General features: G+C 39.9%; 3 protein-coding genes across 5 annotated transcripts in view; 1 reads left to right on the forward strand and 2 right to left on the reverse strand.

Moving 5' to 3' along the window:
* Positions 1–1,351: 1,351 nt before the first annotated feature.
* Positions 1,352–8,884, reverse strand: LOC103478235 (uncharacterized). Its single transcript, XM_008431894.2, has 11 exons — positions 7,594–8,884; positions 6,914–7,073; positions 5,257–5,406; positions 4,252–4,371; positions 4,067–4,162; positions 3,863–3,997; positions 3,670–3,780; positions 3,471–3,581; positions 3,259–3,383; positions 1,914–3,173; positions 1,352–1,741 (listed from the first exon to the last, which is right to left on the reverse strand). Exons 1-11 carry the CDS (start codon positions 7,953–7,955, stop codon positions 1,648–1,650), a joined length of 2,724 nt encoding a protein of 907 aa, XP_008430116.1. The 5' UTR covers positions 7,956–8,884; the 3' UTR covers positions 1,352–1,647.
* A 4,245-nt stretch (positions 8,885–13,129) lies between these two features.
* tstd3 (thiosulfate sulfurtransferase like domain containing 3) lies at positions 13,130–16,471 on the reverse strand. The gene is made up of 4 exons (XM_008431890.3): positions 16,291–16,471; positions 16,037–16,204; positions 15,706–15,865; positions 13,130–14,704 (listed from the first exon to the last, which is right to left on the reverse strand). The coding sequence occupies exons 1-4, from the start codon at positions 16,415–16,417 to the stop codon at positions 14,647–14,649; spliced, it is 513 nt and encodes a 170-aa protein (XP_008430112.2). The 5' UTR covers positions 16,418–16,471; the 3' UTR covers positions 13,130–14,646.
* Positions 16,451–25,122, forward strand: part of usp45 (ubiquitin specific peptidase 45) — a 41,301-nt gene continuing 32,629 nt past the window's right edge. For all 3 annotated transcript variants that reach the window (XM_008431891.3, XM_008431893.3, XM_008431892.3), the window contains exons 1-5: positions 16,451–16,991; positions 20,136–20,246; positions 21,219–21,388; positions 21,802–21,902; positions 23,655–23,755. In XM_008431891.3, the coding sequence (XP_008430113.2) occupies positions 20,144–20,246; positions 21,219–21,388; positions 21,802–21,902; positions 23,655–23,755 (475 nt within the window). In that variant the 5' untranslated portion in view covers positions 16,451–16,991; positions 20,136–20,143. The remainder of the gene's footprint in view (positions 16,992–20,135; positions 20,247–21,218; positions 21,389–21,801; positions 21,903–23,654; positions 23,756–25,122) is intronic.

The raw sequence follows: 25,122 nt of genomic DNA on the forward strand, positions 1-25,122 counted from the left end.
CACACACGCACGCACGCACGCACGCACACACACACACACACACACAAAATGCCTCGAATAAAACCATAAACCTTTCTTCTTCTTCTTTTTTTTTTGTCATTGTACAGTTTTAGAATCAAACATGAAATCTGCCTTTTCGGGATTTTGAGGATTTCAAAAATAAGTAAATAAATAAATGAATGACAGCCAGAGAAATCTCCCTCCGCCCTAACATTGATCGTCTAGCTCTTGGGGTTTGTTGCATTTCTCCACTCTCTGTCCCGGAGCCGGACGCTAAGCGTGTTTGGCACATGGCGCCCAGATCCAATCTCTCCCAATCAGCAGCAGGAGAAGAAGGTGTGGATATGGATGGAATGAGGACAGAAAACTGCTGTGAGCCGTCACTTCTCACGGCCCGGGATTTGACTGACTGATTCTTCAGCCCACCGGGAAGTGTCAGGACGTCCCCCCCGCGACCCTCAGGTGCCACGTCTGTCTGCTCCCTCGCAACTTCCTCACCCTTTATCAGTCCGCAGCCACATGCAGCGCTTTGCTGAAGTACTCACACACCTTGAAGCAGACCTCTTTATGTTACATTACAACCACAAAACTCACTACAGTTTATTGAGATCTTATGTGTCGGCCAAACACAAAGTAGTGCAGAACTGTAAAGGTCAAGGAAAATTACAGTTTTCAACAATTTTACAAATAAAAATCTACAGAAAAATGTGCAATCATATTAAGCTTCCTTTACTCTGATAACTATAAATGATATCCAGTGCATTCAGTAGCCTTTAGACACAAACCTTACAAAAAATAAAAAAAAGAGACTTTTTTCCCTCAGAATTCTGACTTTAAACTTCCGAGAAAAAAGTCAGAATTCTGAGATTAACATCAGAATGTTGAGATAAAGACAGAATTCTTTTATTTTCAGTGGCCCAATCAGATTTTTACAACTGGTTAAGGAATATTGGTGTACATCATTTAGCATCCCATAGACAAATAGGAACACAGTACATGGGTTGTGTTTGAGGAAAAAAACTAACCAAAACTTTAGACATCTCACAGTTTCATCTGTCATCTGTGCATCACCCTGAAGTCACTCTTCCAGAGTAAAACACAGTGGAGGTAGAATCATGCTGTGAGAATGTTTTGTTATTTGTAAGGACTTGATGAGAGGATAGATTTAGCAAGTTGATGGTTGTAACATGACCAGTTGTGAAAAAAAAAGTAATGATTTAAATAGCTTTGCAATAGCACTGTATCTCTTTATGTTTAGCGAAATATCCCCACTATGTCACTTCACTAAACGGCCTTCTCGGCCCTGAACCAAAATTCTTTCTTGAAGAGATCAAATAAAAGAAAGACACGGTTATTGAATGCTGGTAACTTTATTTATGGCAGGAGGGAAACAAGGAGGGGGGAGTGTAAGGCACATACAAGTCAAGAAGCCATGGCCTGTTTTATATATATATATATATATATATATATATATATATATATATATCTCGTCAGTGTGTAGCAAGGGGTCATTCATGGTTCTCTTGTCCAGGCCATATGGCAAAGGTCAGCGCCCAAACATGGGAACTTTTTGTTTTTGGTCAGTGCAAAGCTCAAAGGGTAAGGAGGTTTAAGGGCGAGAAGAGGTCACCGGGGAGTTTGTGATCCTCACTCGACATCGGAGTCACTGGCAGCGCCAGTGATGGTGTATTTCTGTTCCTGGTGATCCATCTCCAGCACATCATCCTCCTTTTTAACTGTTCTGTAGCAGAGGAGAAAAGACGAGATAGCGTAATGAGGAATGCTCTGATAACTGGTGGAGCTTAAACTCATAGAATCAGTGTTACCAAATTAGTTTGATTACAGTTTCCGAGTTTGAGTCACACGTTTTAAAGAGGGTTTATTCAAAAAGTTGAGACCAGTGGTACTTTTACCTAATAAGCACTGTTCTTCTCTCTGTCAGCTCCACAGCCTGCTCCACAAAGGACTCTGTGTTGCCTTCAAAGCCATCTGATCCAGATCCAATCTTGACACCACATATGTCACCCTTCCCTCCACCAATCCTACCAACTCCACCAACTCCGCCACCGCCTGACAGAGCAACACCCACAGCGTCCCCGCCCCTCCCTGCAGATCCAGCAGCACCTGAGATTCCTCTTCGGGTTTCAGAAAGCGCCGCTCCACGGGCTGTACCTCCATCGCCACCCATTCCAATATCAGCCCTAGTGCCCTTGCCCTCAGTTGCACCACCTCTTCCAAGTCCCATTCCAGCTCCACTCACGCCACCTGAGATGTCACCATCCAATTGTGTGCCAACCCCACCGCTTCCTCTGGAAGTAAGTGCCACACCACTAACACCGGTGTCCAACCCAACACCCTTAATCTCAGCTTCAGCTGCATGTATACCACCTGCTGAGCTCAAGATGTCTCCATCTGCACCTGTTTCAACTCCACTGCTGTCACCTATTCCCCCAGAGCCAAATCCTACTCCACCAACACCAGTATCCAAACCAGAACTTCTGCCTTCCGTCTCACCGCCGTATCCTCTTTTGAATCCAACTCCAGCGGCACCCACACCACCTGCTAACCCTGAGATGTCACCATCTGCATGTGCTCCGATTCCACTTCTGTCCCCCATTCCTCTATGGATAGATCCCTCACCACCAACATCAGTACCTAAACCTGGAGTGCCAAAACCTGAACCCTCTTGACCAGCGCCTAAAACACCAGCACCAGAGCCAACTGTACCCACTTTACCAGTACCAGGACCAAAGCTACCAGAGCCAAAACCACTAGCACCAGAAGCACTCATTCTTCCATCAGTGCCAAGACTCCCATCACCAGCTCTGACACCTACACCTCCCTGTTCATAACCACCATGCATGCCGGCAATACCTGCTCTGCCAGCGGGACATTTCATATCGCCGGTACTCCTGCCATCCGCAACTTTTCCATCATCAGGGCGTGATCCCGTGACTCCGGCAACCATATCCGCACTCAATCCCAAACCACTAGCCATACCTCCAACTCCTCCTCTGCCTCCTCCTATTGGTCCACCACCCAAACCGCCAACACCATCAATGCTTCCTGCGCTAATGCTCACCCCAGTACCAATGACGCTCATGCTACAACTGGTTACAGAAAGAGAATTCATCATGCCAGAGAGCCGCAGGTCTTCCCCCTCAATTAATTTTCTGCAAAGAGAAAACAAAATTATTTCTTTGTGTCACAGTTTACTTCAATACACAGAATTCATTGGAAAACCTGGCTGCGATGTACCTGTACGTGGTAATCTCAATCTCCAAAGCCATCTTGATGTTTAAAAGTTCTTGGTACTCACGCAGGTGCAGGGCAATTTTCGTCTTGGTGGATTTTAGCTCAAGCTGCAGGGCCTCAATCCGAGCCTGTGGAAACAAATGTGCTAAGGTGGTTACGTGATTACTGCGGTGTGATCAGGTGTCCACCCAGGGACCACATGAGCCAACGTTTACCTGCAGCTCTTCCAGTTCCTTCTTGTGCTTTTCCAGTGTCTCTCGAATCCGTGCTTCAAGGGCTTCATTTTTGGTCCTCAGGGAGTCCAAGCCACGTTCTTTGTTTTGGATCTAGCAGTGTTTTGCAATGAATGATGCAAAGTGCTGATAGAATGCAGAATTTATTTCCTATTTGCGTACATCAAATTAAGATACTCACATCCTTCTTGGCCCCAGCTATTTCTTCCCTGACACTTCGAACTTTGTCTACATGTCTTGACGTCTTTTTTGTTAAATCTTCAAACTTGTTCTTGTACCATGTATCCATTTCCTAAGGTAGGAAATTAAACTAATTTTAGGCATCCGTCAAAACACACTGCAGATTTGTCTTTTTGCACTTAGCAGTAACTGACTTGAAGGTTTTTGGCTGCGATATCGTCATACTGGGTTTGGATTTGCTTCAAAGCCCCAGCCAGGTCGGGCAGAGAGAAGGCGCTCTCGGCCGAGACCTGGGCAGCGTAGATCTGCTTCATGAGCTCTTCGATTTCCTATACGAAAAGGAGACGTTTAGGAATAATTTGGGAGGGAATCATTTCTCCCGCAGACACTTCATCTACCTGCTGATGGATCCGTTTCAAGAATTCGATTTCAACCTCCAGTTGCTCCAGCTTTTTCTCCAAGGCAATGCGGGAGGAAGTGGCTTTGTCTACATCCTAGAGAAAACCATTGATTGTAATGTGTTTATGATTGCAGGCTTGTCGTCACAAGCAGAGATTCTGGATAGCAATAAAATAGCACTTACTGGACGGAAGGCTTCGATCTCTAACTCGGCCTTCTTTCTCAGCTCCAAGGCCTCCTCGTATCGGATTTTGATTGCCTCTAGTTGACCAGCTGCAGCCTCTTTAGCAGCAAAAGAGATGTCCTGAAAATAACCAGAAGTAACTCCATTGTGCATTAAAGGACCAGTATTATTCATAGTGCCATATTATAGCAGAATCAAATAATTATGTTACCATCAGTTGTATACAATTACTTTATATAGCAAACATGACGTTGTGATTTAACGCCTGCAAATTGGGCCTCTGTCTCTTTAAGAAGCTACTGCTCTTTCCAACACTCTGCCTTCAGCAGGTCATTGCAAAATCTTCTTCTTCCTTTAGTGTTTTTTGGCGGTTTGCAAAAAACCTGAGGTGTCCACTACCGCCACCAACTGGAATGGAGTGTGAACTGAAACAGCACTCTTTGTCAACGGCAGCGCTTAATTATACCACCAGTGTTGCACAGCTGAATAGTTGCCACTATTAAAAGATTTCTCAAACATGCATGAGTCCAGGCAACACTCCAGGAATATGTTTTTGATTAGGGAATCATGTAAAGCTCCAAAAAAGTCAATCTGACATAATACTGCCCATTTAAATGTGAAGGTGAACCCAAGGAGGCGTGCGGAATGTAGCTCATGCAACCCCATTTGCATTTGCTGCTCCATCCCTCCTGCGTCTGGGTGACTGTGTGCAAGCGAATGCATGAGCAAGTCATCATCTGTGCATGAAGCATAACCGATGACAGCTGTACTCTGTGACACCCAAACGCACCAAGGCACCTCTACATTTGCCTGCCAGAAATCGGCACGTTTTACCAGGTAAAGAACCCTGAAAACACCAAGTTGACGTCTTGTAGCGTCGCTCAAGCAGAGCTTCTAAGTCAGCAAGATGTAAAGCTTCATGCCTTGCTAAACATTTGAAATGTAGGAGGGGAAAAAAAGAAAAAAGAAAAAAGGGCATGCAGTGTAAAATATTTTTTGCCTTACCCGCTGGACTCTCATCTGATCAGCAATCTTTTTCAGCTCCTTCAGCTGCTCCTCGTAGAGAAAGCGTAGACCCGTAGGCTTCTCGAACCTGTTCTGGTAGGCCTCGATCTCTGCTTCCACCAACTTGTTCTTCTGTTCAAGCATTCGAACCTGCCGGCACACAAAAGCGAAGCTTTACTGAGATCAGCAATCAGTCTTCACAATAGTCATTTTATTCTAGCCTAGTGTAACTAATATATATATATATATATAAAAAAAAAAAATTCCCTTCTCACCCTCCGCGGGTGGTCTGTTTCATCCTCTGAGCTCGGGTCCTCTACCAGAGGCCTGGGAGCTTGAGGGTTCTGCGCAGTATCTTGGCTGTGCCTAGAACTGCACATTTCTGGACTGAGATGTCTGATGTTGTTCCTGGGATCTGTTTGAGCCACTGCTCCAGTTTGGGGGTGACTGCCCCGAGGGCCCCGATGACCACAGGCACCACTGTGGTCTTCACCTTCCAGGTCTTTTCCAGTTCCTCCCTGAGGCCCTGGTATTTCTCCAATTTCTCATGCTCCTTTTTCCTGATGTTGTAATCACTTGGTATTGCTACATCCACCACAACGGCTTTCCTCTGTTCTTTATCCACCACCACAATGTCCGGTTGGTTTTTTATATATATATATATATATATATATATATATATATATATATATATATATATATATATATATATATATATATATATATATATATATATATATATATATATATTGTCACATTGCAACCATAAACCTTTAATTTGGATTATGTGCACATTTTGCAAATAAAAATCTGAAAGTATGGCTAACGTTTTGAGCCATTTTTCTTTGTGTACAGCTAGGTGTCTTTTGAGGTGGGTCTTTTCCAGCTTTGCTCATCTGGAGACTGCCATTTTTCCATGTTCTTCTTTGTAAAATAGAGCATCTATGAAAATCAATTTTGAAGTACTGCCACTCTATTTGATTGGATTTAAATTTGGATTTTGACTCAACACTGAGCACTTTACCTGACCTTGATGAAGTCATATTTGGATCATATACATACAATTGTGAATGCTGGCCAAAATGAGATGTTATACGTTCGTCTACCCACAATGGATTTGTGGAGCACGCACATCAAAATTAGCCTTTTGACTTTATGGGGTGTGTTTACATTTTTATTTTTTAATATTCATTAATGGAAACTGTCCCTCTTTATCAAACAAAACAGTGAATCCTGCTTTAAATTTCTTCACAACATTCTCCCTACCCTGTCTGTTGTGTTACTTGGTCGTGATGTCGCCGTTTCTTCTCCTAAGGTTCTCCAAAAAAAAACAAAAAACAAATCTGAGACCTTCACAGAATAGTTGGCTTTATTCTGAGATTACATAACACAAAGATGCTCTATTTTCCATTAGCTGACTTCTGAAAGGCTTGGCTTTCAATTAGGGGTATCAGAGTAAAAGTGGATGAATTCAAAAGCCCTCTAAACCTTTCAGTATTTTGTTTGTGGAAAAAAAAAGGTGAAAACTTTCTTTAATTTTCCCTCAGCCTGCCAGGTATGTGCTACTTTGTGTGGATTTATGAAACATCCCAGTTTGATAAATGTAACTTTTTGGGATGTAACATGGAAAATGATTTCAGTTCAGGAAACATTCTACCTTGTCGATGTAAACAGCCAGTCTGTCATTCAGGACGATCATTTCCTGTCTTTCGTTTGTGCGGGTGCTGAGGAACTCCTGGTTCTCAGCTGCAGCAGCATCAAGATCCATGGGAGCTTCTCCTCTTGGCCCAACACACACCATGGCTCCTGCGCTTACTCTGACGACACACATCGGTAAAGCACCAGTCAGTTTATAATAAACGAGAGCAGATGGGGATAAAATATCCCACACGACTTGATTAGAGAAGAAAAAAAAACACTGCAGAAAAATCTTATCAAGTATTTTTAGTCTAGTTTCTAGAGAAAATGTCCTAGTACATTTGAAATAAGACAAAACTAACTTATAACTAACTGTTTTGTATGATATTGAAGCTTGTTTTAAGTAAATAATCACTTAATATTGATAAAACTAATTCCATTAGGAGATTATTTCACTTATAACAAGGCATTTCCCCCTTTTTATAAGTGAAATAATATGCCAAAGTACTCCATCAATATTAAGAGGAGTTACTTACTTAAAACAAGCTCCTGTTTGCTAAAAAGTTATTTGTGAGTTAAGTTTTGTCTTATTCCAAGTATGCAAAAAAAAAAAAAAAAAAAAACTAGACCAAAACACCTGTTAAAATTGTGTGTTTTTACAGTGTAATTCAGCCACATTGCGTTTTTGTTGCTCTTTACCCAACTCCAGCAATGCGTGACCTCCGAGGCGCAGACACGTTCCTTCGTCCCACCGAGTCCACGCGCATGCTGCTGGACCCGCCTCTGGCAGAGTAGCCGGCGGAGGCATGGCGGACCTCCCTCCGGGTCGGGGACGGGCTGGACACCCTGACCTGGTAGGTCGAGCTGCTACTGCTGTCCTCAAAGTGACGGCGGTAAGATGAAATTCTCTCCGGGCTGCGACTCATTGTGGAAACTAAACTCAGCCGGGGTTTAACTGTGTAGAAATCCTTCGTTCTCGGTCCTGTCGGCCAGGAGTCGGGTTTTATACCGCCTTCGTTGTCAGAGATGCTTCTGGGTCCAGCAGAGCCGCCCCGGCACATGAGATAACACCTGTGGAATCTCGAGCCTCAGCACCAAGACGGGCAGCTCAGATATCTGTCAGCAACCTGTGAGGAGCGGAGCTGGGCTGGGAAAGCGGTTCATAATGTCAAATGTTTCCTCAGAATGCTCATTGTGATCATAAGGCTGGTTTTTATTAGAAACGTCGGTAATCTGTGGGTTGCAGGGCCGCGCACTATCAGCAGGATGACACATTGGGACCCAATGAGAGAGGATGAAGTTACACAGTACACTAGGGCTGGACGATATGGCTGAAAACGTATCACGATATACGCTTCATACCGGTCATATCAGTAATTTTTTATTAGTTTTATTTATTTATTTTTTTCTCGGTTTGGTTAAATATCTGAAATACAAGTGTGGCGTCACTTTTGGTATCTTGTCCACAGTTTTCGATCTTGCTGTTTTCTTAATTTCAACAGTTATGGGATGGCGAAACCTTAAACTGCTGCTGCAGGTTGTTGCTAGGTAACCAAAGAGCGAGTTGGTTACGTTGATGCCACCAACCTAACTTATAGCAGTCCATGAGTTTGAGCAATTAAATAAGGGGTGTCCAAATTGCGGCTCAGGGGCCATTTGTGGCCCTTACACTGATTTTGTGCGGTCCTCAACTGCAATTAAAAAATTATACAGGTTTGTCCTGTAGATGCAGATGGAGACTTTTCATATATAATCAGTGTAAAAATTGTTGCCAACATAATTTCTTACACAGGAAAATGAAAAAGCCAACTTTGCTGCGTCCAAATCAGCTTTTATTCTTGCTTAAACTAGGGTAAATATAGCAATCATTTTTGAAACAACGTGACCCAAATCCTCTTCTTATTACTGAAAATAAATGTATTCAACAGAACCCAAAAGAAACTGAAAACTAGACTTCTTTCTTTTAATACAGAAAAGATACAAAATCTGCTATGGCATACTGTAGTGAAAAATTGAGAGTAATCTAAAAAAAACAAAAAAACTTGGAGATTTACTACAAATTCTTTAGATTAATATCAGAAATTTTCTACAAAAAATGTGAAAAATTTTGAATTTCAAATGTCAAAAAAAATAAAAAATATTTTTTTCTAGAAGGTTTACAAGTTTTCTAGAAAATTTCTGAGATTTTAGGGGAAATTTCCCCCAACATTTCTGAATTTTTGGGGAAAATTTCTCCTTTTTTCTATCTACAAAGGCCCTAATACACCTTGGTAAAAAAAAAAATCCTTTTTTCCTAGTTTTGGGTCTACAATTTTTTCCCACGTGACAAAAAGTTTTGATACCCCTGAACTAAAGACTTTCCTCTGCCTACATCCCCCAGAATGCTGTGCGGTTATGGATCAGAGTTCAGTGAAATTATTGAACATTCTATCAGACGTGTTATCTATTGATATTGATTATGTGTCTGTCACGGTACATATTGTTATTGATTTATTGTCCAGCCCTACAGTAGGTGCAGCTCTGATGTTATGTACTCTGATTGGACGAGGGGCCTGGTTGAATGCTGAGCAGAAGCTAGAGGATGACTTGAGTCATTGTAGAAGAGCCAGGTCAAGATTTGACGTGAATTAAAACTTATTAGTCTGGTCTGTTTGACATATAAAAACATATAACATATTAAAACTGGGCTGTGCAGAAAAAAAGAGATTAGAATTAACAGCTACAAACCACGTTTTGTAAGCAGTAAGAGGGCGGCCATTCCTTCCCCTTGACCTCATGTCTTACAGCGGAGTGGAACATTGGAGGAGAGATGGAATCTTTCAGTCATGTGTACAATCATCCTACTACTCGCCAGCTTGCAGTCATATAATGTTGCACATCATTATATTTTCTAATGTAGTCATTAAATATTTTAAGCTTCTAATTTAGTGAAGAACCCTACGTATGCTCTATCGGTCGACTACAGACATGGAGTAGCTTCATGCGTCCTGGTGATGTTATTGTGTAAAGCTGCTTGTGCACTTACCACAGTTTTTCCTTCCTCTTAACTTTCCATGATTATGTTTGGACGCAGCACTTTGTGTACAGCTAGCTTCTTTAGCAATAATCCTTTATGAACGAAATCAGTGACCGGAAATCAGCGTTCTTCCACGTGATTATGTAAGCTAATTTTAATGCCGTTTTTGCATTAAAATTTTTGGCTTTAGTCAGAATTATTAAAATTAACAGAAACTAATACGCAGAACACAACACTACATGCACAATCAATACAAGTTTCAGTAAGAAAATTAAAAAACTTGAAAATGCTCCTTGTGTTTGAAACATTGAAATCACAATAAATTGACAATTTTATGACAGTACAGGTCAAGATTCTTTGTTGCCAATCACATGGAAAGATAACATTAAGAATAGTTAGCTAGTTTATAAGAAAAACAGGACAAAATCAAATCAAGATAGGCAAATAAATGAAGAAAGATTATGGTAGACAGGCTAAATCTTATTCAGACTTTACAGACGTGTTTTAGGCGAACCCAAAGTTGTCTTTCTTTAACTTCCTTTTGCGACAGTTGTGCCCAAAATTACACAAACCCCCAGCAGATTGAGGTTTAAAGCTCAATTAGTTTGCAAATAAAGTAAAATGAAACCTTTGCATTATTATCTTTGAAGAGATGCATTTACAATTAGAAACAAACTTACTGGTTGAAATATATATATATATATATATATACAGTCATGACCAAAAGTTTTGAGAATGACACAAATATTATATTTTCACATGATCTGCTGCCCTCTGGTTTTCATGTGTGTATGTCAGATGTTTTCATCACATACAGAAATACAATTGCAATCATATTATGAGTAACAAAAGCTTTTATTGACAGTTAGAATGAATTAATGCAGCAAGTCAATATTTGCAGTGTTGACCCCTCTTCTTCAGGACCTCTGCAATTCTCCCTGGCATGCTCTCAATCAACTTCTGGACCAAATTCTACCTGATAGCAGTCCATTCTTGCACAATCAATGTTTGCATTTTGTCAGAATTCCTAGGTTTTTGTTTGTCCACCCGTCTCTTGATGATTGACCACAAGTTTTCAATGGGATTAAGATCTGGGGAGTTTCCAGACCATGGACCCAAAATCTCTATGTTTTGTTCCCTGAGCCAGTTAGTTATCACCTTTGCTTTATGTCAAGGTGCTCCATCATGCTGGAAAAGGCATTGTTCATCACCAAACTGCTCTTGGACGGTTGGGAGACGTTGCTCTCGGAGGACATTCTGGTCCCATTCTTTATTCATGGCTGTGTTTGAAGGCAAGACTGTGAGAGAGCCGACTCCCTTGGCTGAGAAGCAACCCCACACATGAATGGTTTCAGGATCCTTTACAGTTGGCATGAGACAAGACTGGTGGTAGCGCTCACCGCTCACCTCGTCTTCTCCGAACAAGCCGTTTTCCAGATGTCCCAAATAATCGGAAAGGGGATTCATCAGAGAAAATGACTTTACCCCAGTCCTCAGCAGTCCACTCCCTGTACCTTTTGCAGAATGTCAGTCTGTCCCTGATGTTTTTCCTGGAGAGAAGTGGCTTCTTTGCTGCCCTCCTTGAGACCAGGCCTTGCTCCAAGAGTCTCCGCCTCACAGTGCGTGCAGATGCACTCACACCTGCCTGCTGCCATTCCTGAGCAAGCTCTGCACTGCTGGTAGCCCGATCCCGCAGCTGAAACACTTTTAAGAGACGGTCCTGGCACTTGCTGGTCTTTCTTGGGCGCCCTTTAGCCTTTTTGGCAACAATGGAACCTCTCTCCTTGAAGTTCTTGATGATGCAATAGATTGTTGACTGAGGTGCAATCTTTCTAGCTGCGATACTCTTCCCTGTTTGGCCATTTTTGTGCAGTGCAATGATGACTGCACATGTTTTTTTAGAGATAACCATGGTTCACAGAAGAGAAACAATGATGCCAAGCACCAGCCTCTTTTGAAAATGTCCAGTGTTGTCATTCTTACTTAATCATGACAGATTGATCTCCAGCCCTGTCCTCATCAACACCCACACCTGTGTTAATGGAGCAATCACTGAAACGATGTTAGCTGGTCCTTTTAAGGCAGGGCTGCAATGAAGTTGAAATGTGTTTTGGGGGATAAAGTTCATTTTCTAGGCAAATATTGACTTTGCAATTAATTGCTGTTAAGCTGATCACTCTTTATAACATTCTGGAGTATATGCAAATTGCCATTATAAAAACTGAAGCAGTAGACTTTGTTATGTCAAAACCTTTGGCCATGACTGTATATATATATATATATATATATATATAAGTTAAATCTGCCTGGGGGTGCGATTAATAACTTTGTGAATTTTACTGTTACTAACTCAAACTAAAGTCCAAATAAAATAACTTCATAGAATCTATAAAGTAAATATGACAAAAATAAAGAGCAAATCTCATATAAAATACCAAATGATTTCTTTTTTCTGTATGCGCTTGTGAATGAAAGCAGTTTAATAATCACGTTCCGCACCTGTGGCGTTTAACGTGGTCAGGAATAGTATCGGTGCAACAGAGCTAGATTATTTGCTCATATATCTGGGAAGTCATGCCGAGTTCATTTTCATTTCACTGCCAATGACTCAGAGTCAACAAGCTGCCTCTAAGATTTGGAATAAACAGAAACAATGACCAGAATAAACTAGACTGAGATTACCATTTGAGCTCTTCTTGGGATTTTAAACTCTAGAGTGAACGACAGAATGCCATCCCGTGTGTTTTATTTCAGAGACAGACTAGTCAGCCGAAGACAAACCTGGTGGTTGATGGGGAACCTGTTGACGGTTCCTGTAGGGTCAGTGGTAAATTCATCCCCACGCACACAACGGCTATTAGATATGAACCTTCAACACAGTAGATCATCACGGCAACAGCGGCTGTCACCCCACAGCCTCTCCACGTCTATTTATATCTGACTCTGGACACTAAATGTCCTCTCAGGTCAGCTCCACTGGACATGTCCAACAATGTCCCACAAATGACAGGGAAAAAAAAGAAAAGACAAAACTTTCTTTTTCATTGTTAAAATATGGATTTTATTAAATCGTTGGCTTTGGTAGAAGATTCAGAGACTGTTTACTTGTTACATATTTAACAGCCAAAATTTCATATATTTGTAGTGCTATTTTCTACGATTTTTTGTAACACTCTGAATATTGGAAGATAAATATTCCTCTGGAATAAGTAAGATAGCGTATTAGGGCCACTTTAAATACACTTGCAAGAAAAAAAATCTTATTAATCTAGAAATTTTCTAGAAAAAAAATTTTCCCGTAAATTTTCGACTTTTGGAGCACTGAAATTTCTGAGTTTTTTTTTTTTTTTAAATATCTGAGATTGATCTAAAAAATTCTTCACTTTATCTTGCAAATTTTAAACTTTTGGAGGTCAGAAATTTACCATTTTTTATCTAGAAAATATCTAAGATTAATCTAAACATTTCTGAGTTTTGTTCTCACAGATGTACTCTTTTTTTATTTTCACCTATCGCGTCGTCGTATTTCTTCTAGAAATAAAACAAAGAGCTAGAACCGGGTTTCAGAATGCTGCTTGGAGCCATTTCCCAGTTTTATTTTTGGCATTTGAACCGACTTTTAAACTCTAACTCTAACAAATCGGAAACATGGAGAGTTCCAATATTAATGTTAATTCTGTCAACATGAGTTTGTGAATTTTGGCGGCTTTAAGTCATAAACTTGACTGAGTATGAAGTTGTCTAAAGTTTCAAAAATTAGTGTGCATTCAGTTAGTAAGTGAACAAAACAAACAAACAAAAAATCAACAGAAAACTGATGGGTAAAATATTAAAATCAAGGTACAATGTGGTAAATCAAGCATAAAGTATAGCAATTAAAAATAAATACATGCGAAAATCACTGCAAATTACAAAGCCTTGTTAGAGTTTTCTTTTAGCCTGTAAGAAAATTCTAGAAAAAAAATAGAATTTTCACAATCAGTTTCAGTTTCCAGAATTATTAAGACCTAAAAAAATGAATAAATAAATAAAAAAATACATAATTTCATGCAGTTATTCACTAACAAGAACATGTGAAAACAAATCAAGCAATTTCTTTCAACAATGTAAATAGCTACATGGATGAATCTTCTTAGTGAAATTGTCAAGTGCAAAAAAAAAACATTGCAAGTGACTTCAAGTAGAATTAGATTGGATCCAAAACGTTCAGCAGCAGACATGTTAATTGAGCCCTCTGGTTTTTACTCTTTGGATTCACAGTCGGGTAAAATTTAAGCTCTCTCACACACACACATGCAAACACACACACATTTTCAAGTAAAGTTGAAATATGAATTACATTCTTAAGTATGTGGCTCTCCAATACGAGGTGAAACCTCCATAACTAGAGGGAGAATAAAATATCACATAGTTTATTAATGTCTTTTTTTCTTTTTTAACGAATAAAATCTGAAAAGTGTGGCACGCATTTCTACTCAGCCCGATAAATACTGATACCTTAAAATGAAATTCCAGCGTAATTCTTTTGTGATATTATTGTATAGCAGTAAATAGAACGCCACCTGCCTGGTCAACCGCAAGAACTCGGACTGAAGTTTGGAGGAATTGGGTTCAATCCCTACAGCGGCGCTCCAGAGAACCGATACCGAGGTGGCAGAAAGCGGAGGAACTACGTCACCAGTTTGTCTCGGCTGTGATCACACTCATCGTAACTTCCTGTTTCCAAAATCTGTGGATCACTTCAGCTGTTCCTGTTCCGCCCAGTCTTGCCATCCACCGGGATAATGCTGAACACTGCAATGAAAGAGAAAAAAAAAAACCTTGAAGAAAATCACTCAAGTCTTTCTCAATGTTCACTGCTGATTAAAATAGGTTTCAGTTCAGTAACGAAAAAATAATAATTCTCAAGAAGTCTCTTTTTTGAAGGGCAATTTTATTACTTCGGGGTCCATTTTATTTGGAGTTTTATTTATTTAGTTCAAATATTTAAAATGTCTTCCAGTTAAATGTCTGTTAGAAGTTAAAGTGTGCTGATATTTGAGAGGGTGTATCTGCATTATTTTTATACCATAACCATTATGTTACTTGAAAATGGACTCAAAACAACAACATTATCATTTATCGCAATAATTGCAACAATTTATCGTCCAGCAAAATGTGTTATTGTGACAAGCCTAACTGCACACATCTACTTTACTTTAATGGCATGTTCTCTACCATTTCTTATAGCGGTAAGAGCAGACGAAACATGGTGGCTTTGTTACATATTTATAATTCTGATATGACAATTAGATGAAAATCCTGTGACACTTTGAGCAAGTTAAATTTTTATTTCTTTATTTCCAGTGTGAAGTTATTCTACAATAAAATAAATGTAAGGTTTTTTCCTGTTGCGGCGCCATTTTCTTGCTCTACTTTTTGGCTTGATGTATAACAGATGTGTGGCATCTTTCCAAAGAACACCACATAATAAAGCTTTGTGCAACAACAGGGTCTAAACTGTGAAACCGCAATAAAACAGAGTCTCACATGACACTGCAAGGCAGCCTTTGGTCAGATAGGGAAAAAGATTAACGTCAGGGAGATTTGAGATCTGGAGTATCACTGGACACCACATTTTCAGATTTTTACTTCTAAACCAAATTTAAAATCACGTTTTCTTTAAAAAATACAACTTTATTTTTTCTTCAAGTTTGTAGTTGTAACACAGGTTAAAAAAAAAGTTGGATGAGTATGAATTTTTTTTTTTTTTGCATTGCACTTTTAAATTTGGAGGTTTCAAAACAATCACTTACTCTGTAAAACCCAGCGAAACAGCTGTGTTGAGGGCAGTCTTGCTTCTGACCCCGGCCAGACACATGAACACAATGTTATCCGTCTGCCTGGGCATTTCACCGTCATAATTTTCTTTGAACTCCTCCGGAGCAAGCTGGAGGGCAGTGTTCACCTGTCCCACTGGGCAGTGAAGGCAGCGCAAAGAGGTCAAGAGAAAAAGAACGCGCCGTTAGATAAAAATAACACATTCGTGAAGCTAGCTGCTTTAAAAAAAAAATTCACTTAAAGTACTTTCAGATTTTAAACCACAAATACCATATAATGACGATTCAATTAGCTTTTTCAACTCACGTGGGACGTTGACAGATCCGGGGATGAAGCCGTACTCTCGGAGCTCCCAGGGTTCCCGGACATCCACAACTACAGTTTTGCCGTCAGCCAGGAGCTGCTTCAGCTGCCCATAACTCACATCTGTGTTCCGTCCTTCAGAGCTGAATCTACGGAGATGGAACTCTGTTTCTGAAAGTCAAACAAACACGGGGGGGTTATAATGGTTATACGTGGGCCTCGTTGCAAAACAAGGAGTCGTTTAGTGTTAAACTCACTTTTGCAGCCCTGGTAAGTGTCGACAAAGCAGGACACAGCTAGCCGTCCCACAGGGGAAGAAGACCCACGAGGAACGGGGAGTCTCGAGAGAACACCGGTCAACCTCCAGCATCTTCTAAGCGCCATAATAACCAGCGTGTGAACAGAAAACCACGTTACCGCACAAAAGTACCAGAATGATTCTTATGCGCTTGCGCAGTAGTGCAGATCATTTAAAGGACAAACTTGTGTAAATAATATCACCTGTGAATATTTAGCAATTCATTTATTTATTTATAAGCACATATTTAGGACAACCCCCCATTGAAAGTTTTAGAAAGAACATTTAACGCTGGTGAATTCTGAAAGAAACGTTTTCCACTTTACGCAAATCCTTCATTTGATCAAGCTGCGCTCCCGTAGTTGCGTCACATGTTGACTACTGCGGCTAAAGTTGGAGCTACCGATAGCTTAGCAGCATCTTCTGGTGAAAGTGAAACCGACAGAGAGAAATACCAAGTCTGCGGCTTGTTCGCTCGTCGCTAGCGTAAACATTTGGGAGGTCGTAAAGTGAAAGTATTGTTCTGTGTGAAAGTTACGTGTTAGTTGCTGTATTTGTTGCGACATGCTAATCCAGCTAGCTGGTTAGCTAGCCAGGAAGAGTTGAGACATTACTGTTGGCTTCAGCCAACATAGACAGCAAAGGAGCAAGCTGAGAGAGGTAAGTTTAAACTGCTTTCTTCGCGTCTGGTCATGAAAGGAGGGGTTGTGTTTGAGGTGTAGGTTGTTCATGTTAACTGTGGGAAGTTTTTAATGCTTAAATCCGGACTGTCCACACTGTAGGCCTCTTATCTGTGTTCTTGCCCATTGTAGAGTAGGTATTCACTGTGAATTAACTCTTTTTTTTCACCCACCTTTTTTTTTTTTACTCCAACGTATTTATTGCTTGTTCAGATAGGATCATTAGATTTAACATAAATATATAAAAACTCTAAATATCACGAGCAAGTATTGGATAAATCATTTAAGGAAAGATCTCTTGGATTCCTGTTACAACATGAGAATATGGTTGAAGTACTTGCTTTTAGCAACACCAGAAAAAGCAGTGAAGGTTTTTGCTGTATTAAATCATTCATCTGAATTAGCACCACATGAAGCTGTCTCAACAAATTTTTCACAACCTTTCGCTTGATCCCAGGGTTTGTGAGAGCCTGGAATAATTTGATCGGTATACAAAAACATATTATGGAAAGTATATTCAGAGTGTTTCCTCCTGATTCCATTGTCAAAAAGTTTAGCCGTATTTCTACCCATCTGCCTATTTATCCACCAATCTCACCAACAGTATCAAATTATCCATTACTTGTTTATCTGTCTGTCATCCATCTATCCCTCTCTCCAGTACATTTGCCCAACATCCATATGTCTATCCATTCATTCATTTCTCGAGACTGTTTTTGTTTCATATCCCACATTTTAAACCTTGTTACTGCAAAAAAATATATAAAAAAATTCAATGACAAGCAACATTTTTATGCTTTTAAATGTAAAGTATTACAGAAATCTAAATGTGGAGAAATTTAAAATTTCATCATGAAAACTTGTTTAACTTCCCACAACTTCATGATTAACAAGGATGTCTTCATCCGAAGTTTGGCGTTTATTCAACTTTATGTTGAATAAACAATGTGTTTTTATTAGAGATGTGCCGATCAGGTTTTTTCCTGCCAATACAGATCACCCATGAGGGCCGATCACCGATACCGATCACATAATAATTTTTTTTTTTTAATCATAAACACTACTGGTTACATTATGTGGAAAAAGGAACCATGAATTCACCTTAATTTAGACAAAAGCTTGTTTTTAATAACTTTTTCCAAGAAGAAAACTAAACAAATCAGGCATTCTGCAAATTGTACTGCTATCGGTAATACCATCTTTAACAGACTGATAACATATGAAGGCTCTGAAGAGGCTAAATAATGCAAATAGACAAAATAAAACCTCTCAACATTGCCAAAAAAATCCACTTGTAAAACTTAACATTCAAAGGTAAATACAGGTTCCATTACAATAAACAATCCAGTTACTGAATGAAAACTTCCTGATAGCATGACGGCTAGCTGATTACTGCTAGTTCTGAGTGGCTGTTTCTGACTGAGCGGAGTAATTATGCAGAACAGGGAGGAGATCAATTATTTTTTTAGAGATTATCTGTCTCATGTTAGAACAGCGAAGGTTTTAATACGTATGTAAAATGTATTTTTTTAAGTTGGATGCTGCAGCTTTAAACAGGTTCGGTGTGAGAGTCACTACCAGGTGGAGCAGAAGCGGCGCTCCGTCTGTGAAATATTACTACCTGTAGCGTAGCAGCGGTTCAACAGCGAGAACAGAACCAGCGTCTTACATCGCAGCTCGAAGACTTAAATAATTTTGTTTAGCTTTCTGACCGTCATGCTAATCTGGGTGAGTGTTTGTAGCTGTGCGCTGCTTTACCTGCTATCTGATCCTCCATATGTCTTTTTTTTTTTACTGCAGTGAGCCTCAATGTAGCCAAACTCTGTCAAGTATGGCATTGTTTTTATGCCATATTAGCTTCGTTGTGTTGATGCATTTTGACATGCCTCAATTTTCCGCCGCAACACGCAAACTTCCCCATTCACTCGGTGCGTTATAGTTCCACATCGCTTAGGATTTGTGCGTTTGCGCAGTGTGAAGGAAAGAGGAGACCAGCTTCACAGGCAGGCTGCGAAATGAGATGCAGGTGATCGGTATCGGCAACAAGAGCCAATGATCGCCGATCACCGATCATGCACTTTTTCACGAAAATCGGCCGATTATGATAGGTGACCGATCGATCAGCACACCTCTAGTTTTTATTAATTTTGGCTCAGTGTCAGATATTAATTTTGCTTTCACGCTCCAGTTTTTTCTTTGGCCTGTTTTTGGAGGCAGAAGAAGTGTGGGCTTAGAGTAAATTGTCTGCATTTGATCAATAAACTGTTGAAACAGCCTCATGTAGGAGTCGTAGTCAGGAGGATAACTTGTCAAAGCAATGATTCTCTGTTTTTCATATAAGAAAATGGGCTATGTCGCACTTTCATAATTTTCTCTCCCCAATGTCTCATTGATGTGTTTGTCTGTAGACTTTAGATTCTCTTAGTGGAGCATGTTGATAAATAACAAATTAAAGAACACATCCAAACAATTGTCCAATATTCACAAATTCTTAGTAAGTTAACAACAAATATTTGCTACAGGTAGCAAATTCATCCCAAATTCCAGAAAAGTGACAAAAACCCAGAGTTCCTTCTCTGACTTTAAGGTCCTCAATGAATGTGTTAAATATAAAAGTTAAGCTTGGTGCAATAAGAAAAAGACTAAACAAACTTTAGATGTAGCAGAACCAAGGTGCTTTGCAGTTAAAGGTGAAATCTCATTCCAGTTTGTTCTTATCTGGACAGAATGACTCACTATATGACTGGTTTATATAATAGTGGAGCGCTTCAAAACACAGCTGGAAGTCTGTGATTTACTGAAAAAGACATGGATCAATGTGCTGCAATGGTCCAGTCAAAGTCTAACCTACAACCTGATTGAAATGCTGTGGTAGGAGCTTAATGGAGCTCGCAGAAATGAACTGAAGCAACAATGTGTAAGGAAGACCGTTTCAACATTTCTCCACATTTATGGTGAAGAATAATAATGACCATCTACTGAAACATGGAGATTATTTAGCTCCCTAAATCATAATTTTGGACTGTTCTGACTTAAAGTTTTGTTGAGACATTTTTGCTCTTTTTAGCAGAAACAACAACAACAAAAAAACTAACTTGAGCTCATTTTCTATCTGCGCTTTCAGAGCTCCAGATGCGGCTAAAGGACCCCTTTTCTTTGAAAGCCGCCGACATGACAAAGCGGAGTAATAAACCACGGAAACCTCGAGATGAGGAGTCATCAGATGAAGTCAGCGGTAAGTCGAAAGTACTCTGTTTAAAACCAAACCTGCCATTAATGATTAAGTTTTGGTTTTAAATGCTAACAAAATATTAACGTTTTCTGAACAGACAGTAAAGTAGACAGAAATCTGAAATGTTAGTTTTCTTTTGCTGTTGCTCCACTTTTGAAACTGCTACTACTTTCTATGTTTTTCTGGAGCTAAAACGATTAATCGCATCAGCAGTGATTAATCGGTTATTGAAATAACCATCAACTAATTTAGTAATCAATTAATCGTTAACTGGAGTATACAGCCTCAAAAAAACCGGCAGATTTTAGAAAGAACAATTCACAGCAGTAATTGAGTCAAAATTGTTAAAAAAATTAAAAATAAAAAAATAAATATGTATATATAAATTTTGCATTTAATATGAAAAATGCCTTCTTTGTTTGTAACTATGTTTTACCAAGTGGCAAAATTTTAGTTCTATAAATTATTCAGTAATCAATAGAATAATTGATTTACTAAAATAATTGTAGGTTGCAGCCTTAATTTTATCAAATTTTATTTTAGTTATGAACGGTTAAAAGTTTTTTTCCCAACTCCATAATTTGAACAAACATAACTTTAATTTGCATTTAGACTTGCATTCATAGCTGTTTTTAGAGTTTTATTTTATTTTCTGTTGACTTATTTTGAAACCAAAATTGATTTTGACTAAAACCTTGACTCCAGTAAATGTGTTTATAACAGTTTTTAAAGCCCATGGTTCAAATTATCACTCCCATTTTTGTTACTATTCTAAAATGTTGTTTTTCAGTTTCAGGCGATTATTTGCTAAAACAATTTATTAACTGGTATTTCAAGCTTTTAGGAGCACTCTGATCTGTTGTCTCTGTAAATTTGATCACTTTTTTAAAAACCTAAGACCCTGAATAAGTGGTACCCCTTTAGAAGTCCACGTATAGAAAACTTTTAACCAATTGAATGCTGTTTGTCGACCAGGGCTGACATGCCAACATGTTAACAAAGCAGTGGACCTGAGCTCGGTGAAGAAGTCGGTCCTGTCGAGCGTGTGGTTGATCTGCTCCGAGTGTCTGAGGGAGAGGACGATGATCGACGGCGAGCCGGCAGCGTCCCACGACATCCTGGTCTGCCTCAAGTGTGGCTTTCAGGTCAGATTTGCTTCTCTTACATAAAACATTGTAAAAACATGATCAAGAACATTGTCTTTTTTTTTTTATCTTGCAGTATGTTTGAAGTTGGCCATTTATTTACTGCTTTTTTGAGGAAAAAAAACACTTTTTTTTCATTAAGGCTTTAACTAATAGTTATTTTAGTAATTGGATGTGAATATAAATGCATGGTCTGCTTTTAAGCTTTTTATTTGTGAATAATAATAATAAAAAAAACATATCTTCCATTTCCCAAATCTGCATTACATTTTTGTTGGACTTTCATGTTAAATCCCTTTAAAATACACAATAGTTTGAGGTTGTAATGTAAGAAATCCAAACACAAGTCTAATTTTTATCAATCAGTAGAATGATATTTTATACTTAAGCTGTCTGAATGAACTGTCTTACAGGGCTGTAACCAATCAGGAATCCAGCATGCCGTCAAGCATCACCAGACTTTTCATCCAGAGTCTCACTGTATCACGATCAGCCTGAACACGTGGAAGGCCTGGTGAGAATCACTGCAGGTTACCGTGACGAGGAAAAAGTAAAGCTGCACAACCAGAGGGCTGATTTATGACTATGTTTGACTTGCATAGACACTAGGGCTATATAAATAAATCGATTCGGCAATATATATCGATATTTTCCGCCCTCGGAAAGTAGCGATTTTTCATCCACGAGTATCGATCCGTTAAACCATAGGGGTGCATAGCCTTATAGCTCTTTTTAACTTCTTGTTTGTTACGGTGTAGCAGCAAGAATCCGCCTCGCTCAGTCTCACTTTCAACTTGAGCTTAAAGTGCACATTATAAACTACACACCAGTTTTTAAATTGTGTTAATAGGCCAAGTATAACCGGAGTTACGCTAAAATTAGTAAACCATATTTTTCTGAATGTCAGAGAAATATCAAAAGTGCCGCCATTCCCCCGGTTTTCCGATATTATGAGAGAGCGAATGTTACAAAACGAAACATTAGATTCCTGTGTTTTTGGACATGTAAAATCTTCAATAAATAACGATGGGCTGTATTTTGTTGCTGAGAAACGAAGTAAAGTTGCGCAAGTAACCGTAAAAGAGAAGCGGAAAGGAGTAGCGGCGCGAACGGAGCAGCTGCAAAAGCAGTGAGATCGCGAAATTAATGCATATTTCGACTGGTAGCATTCACTTCGTAATTAGTTTTTAGCTTTGCTGTTCTGTTCTGTATATAAAGAATTACCTGAATAATCAACATGGGTTGATAACATCTGAAGCGGGCGCGCAGCCGCGCTGTGTTTTGAGCAGGAAAAACCCCCAGCCGGAAACCGCGGCGCAGTAAAGATTTCCATGGTAACAATGGCTGATCGATCATTCTTATTAGCAACAGGCAAAGAGTATCAGAGACTGAGAGAATGATGAGATCCTGGCAGTCAGAGAGGCAGCTACTCAGAGATCCAAGCAGGGGAATAGCGGCGCTGTGTAGCTGCAGGGAGTCGATCACTACGGGGTGAGGCGGAGCCACTACTTTAGCAGTTAGAAGAAAGCAGCTTACTGCCACGGCTAACTCCGGGAGCCAAGGTAGAAAAGCCTTTTTCCCCATAATCCAAAAGACTGCATTTGTGGCTGCATTTTTACTCCAAAATGCAGCCACAATGTCAAAAAGAAAAAGCATAAGTGCAATCATTTGCATATTGAGAGTCTAGAGAGGCTGATAATCTCCCCACTCTGCTCCTGGATTACCGTTTAAACTTTGGAGTTTTATGTCAAATCCACATGAATTAAATGACAGAAACTAATCCTCTCACTGCATCTTTGATTCATTTTGTCCAGCTGCAGACTGTTAGACTGTCCAATCAGAGTCAGGTATTGTGTAGTTGGTGCTTTTAATCAGTTTTCAGTTAACTAAATTAAAGTCTATGGAATACAAAATGTCACTAAAATCACTCTGCCCTTCTAAAATTTTTTCAGAAAATTGTAAAAATGCACTGAATTGTACCGGATTGTATCGCATCAAATCGTTCAACAAATATCGTGATACATATCGTATTGTGACCAGAATATCGTATATCGTACCATGAAATTATTGTATCACTACACCCCTAATAGACACTAAACAAATTTAGCCTATATTTAGTCAAAACTCACATTTACGGCTTTAAGCAAACAATTTTCTTCCACTCTTACCAAATTGTTGTTAAAATGATCAGCGCATCTGTATTTGTCTGCTTAGCTGTGTATTTTTGTCATATTCTTAATAAAATATATATTTTTATTGTCAACAGGTGCTTTGAATGTAACGAAGAGCTTTCTACACACTGCAACAAGAAGGCTTTGGCTCAGACTCTCGACTTTTTGCAGAAGCATTCTGTCAAGGCGACATCAGGTAATACTTACAGTTTTATTCATGAAGCACTTTAAAACGACACCGTTGGTGCTGCACATAAAACAAACATGTTTACATCCCTGAAGTTTGCTGATGTTGAACGCAGCTGTTTTTCATTTGATGATCATCATAACACTGTATACCTGCATGACTGTTTTAAAATATTATGTTATTTAGTTTTGTCAACTTCCATAGTAAAGATGAGCCAGTTTTAAACCAATTGTTGGAGTAGTCGGCTTGCCGTACAGCGGCTCCCCCTTGTGGCAGGAGCTGTCTCTTCCTCCTATCATTCACAAAATAAGACAAACTGAAGTAAAAACCTGTTCATACTTCATTCTTCATTCTGAAGAATTATGAATGATAATTTTCTGTGTGTTAAAGGGAACAGCAGATACTAACATAGACTGGTAGCTGAACTAAACATTCGGACTAAGCTGTCCTTTTCACCTCATTCAGACCACCTGAGTCCTCCTCGCTCAGTCAGCCATATAACTCCTGATAATCTCATGTATTCACACACACACACCGACACACACACCTTCTGTTGCTGGCTCCTGGTGCCCCCCACTGCGTTGTGTTGGCATGCAGGGAGCTCTACTAACAGACTGAATCTGATCAGGGTGGTGGGCAGCATCAGCACTTTTTGGTCTCATCGTAGCCCACTGCCCGGTGCCACGTCGCCAGCGGCCAAGCGGCCAGTTGCCCAGGCCCAGTGAAGCTGGTCCCTCATGTCTACCATTGCAGGATTTATCTGCCCTCCTCTTACTGCCCATCCTTCCCCACACCCCCCCCCCACCTTGCGCATCGCATGACTGCACGTATTAAAGGAATTAAGCGCTCGAGCGACGCTTCCCGCCTGCGTTCCCTGAAGAACGCGAGCAGCTGCGTGGGGGTCCAGCTTCCCGCGCCGTCATCCTTTGTCTCGCCGTCGCTATCCGTAGCCGTCCTTCCCGCGGAGCCGCTGTGCGTCTCACCACCTCTGGGCCTGTGCGCCGCACTAGTGGGAGCCAGGGTCCTCAACAAGTCAGAGCGACTGGATTTTAACAGCTGGAGCGCTCCAACTCTCAGCGGAGACAAGCTGACGCACAGAAAGGGACGACGAAGGATGCTGAACCTTGAAAATATAAACTTCCACTTGAAAATATTGACTTTACAAATGTGCCGTGAGCCCTGCTGAAAAAAATTTGTTGCATTCTTATTTGGAGATTTATTCTTTTATGCATGTCCGTATTTTAAAATGCTGAGTTATTTTGATGGAGGAAAAATAAGTCTTCTTTCATAAACCTTTATATTTACTGTTACCTCCTTGTTTTTAGCACTTTTGCCCTCTTTTTGTAATAAAACTCAAATTTATCGCCACAAAACGT

The sequence above is a fragment of the Poecilia reticulata genome, chromosome 16, assembly GCF_904066995.2.
Source record: "Poecilia reticulata chromosome 16, P_reticulata-male-v2, whole genome shotgun sequence".
Lineage (NCBI taxonomy): Eukaryota > Metazoa > Chordata > Actinopteri > Cyprinodontiformes > Poeciliidae > Poecilia > Poecilia reticulata.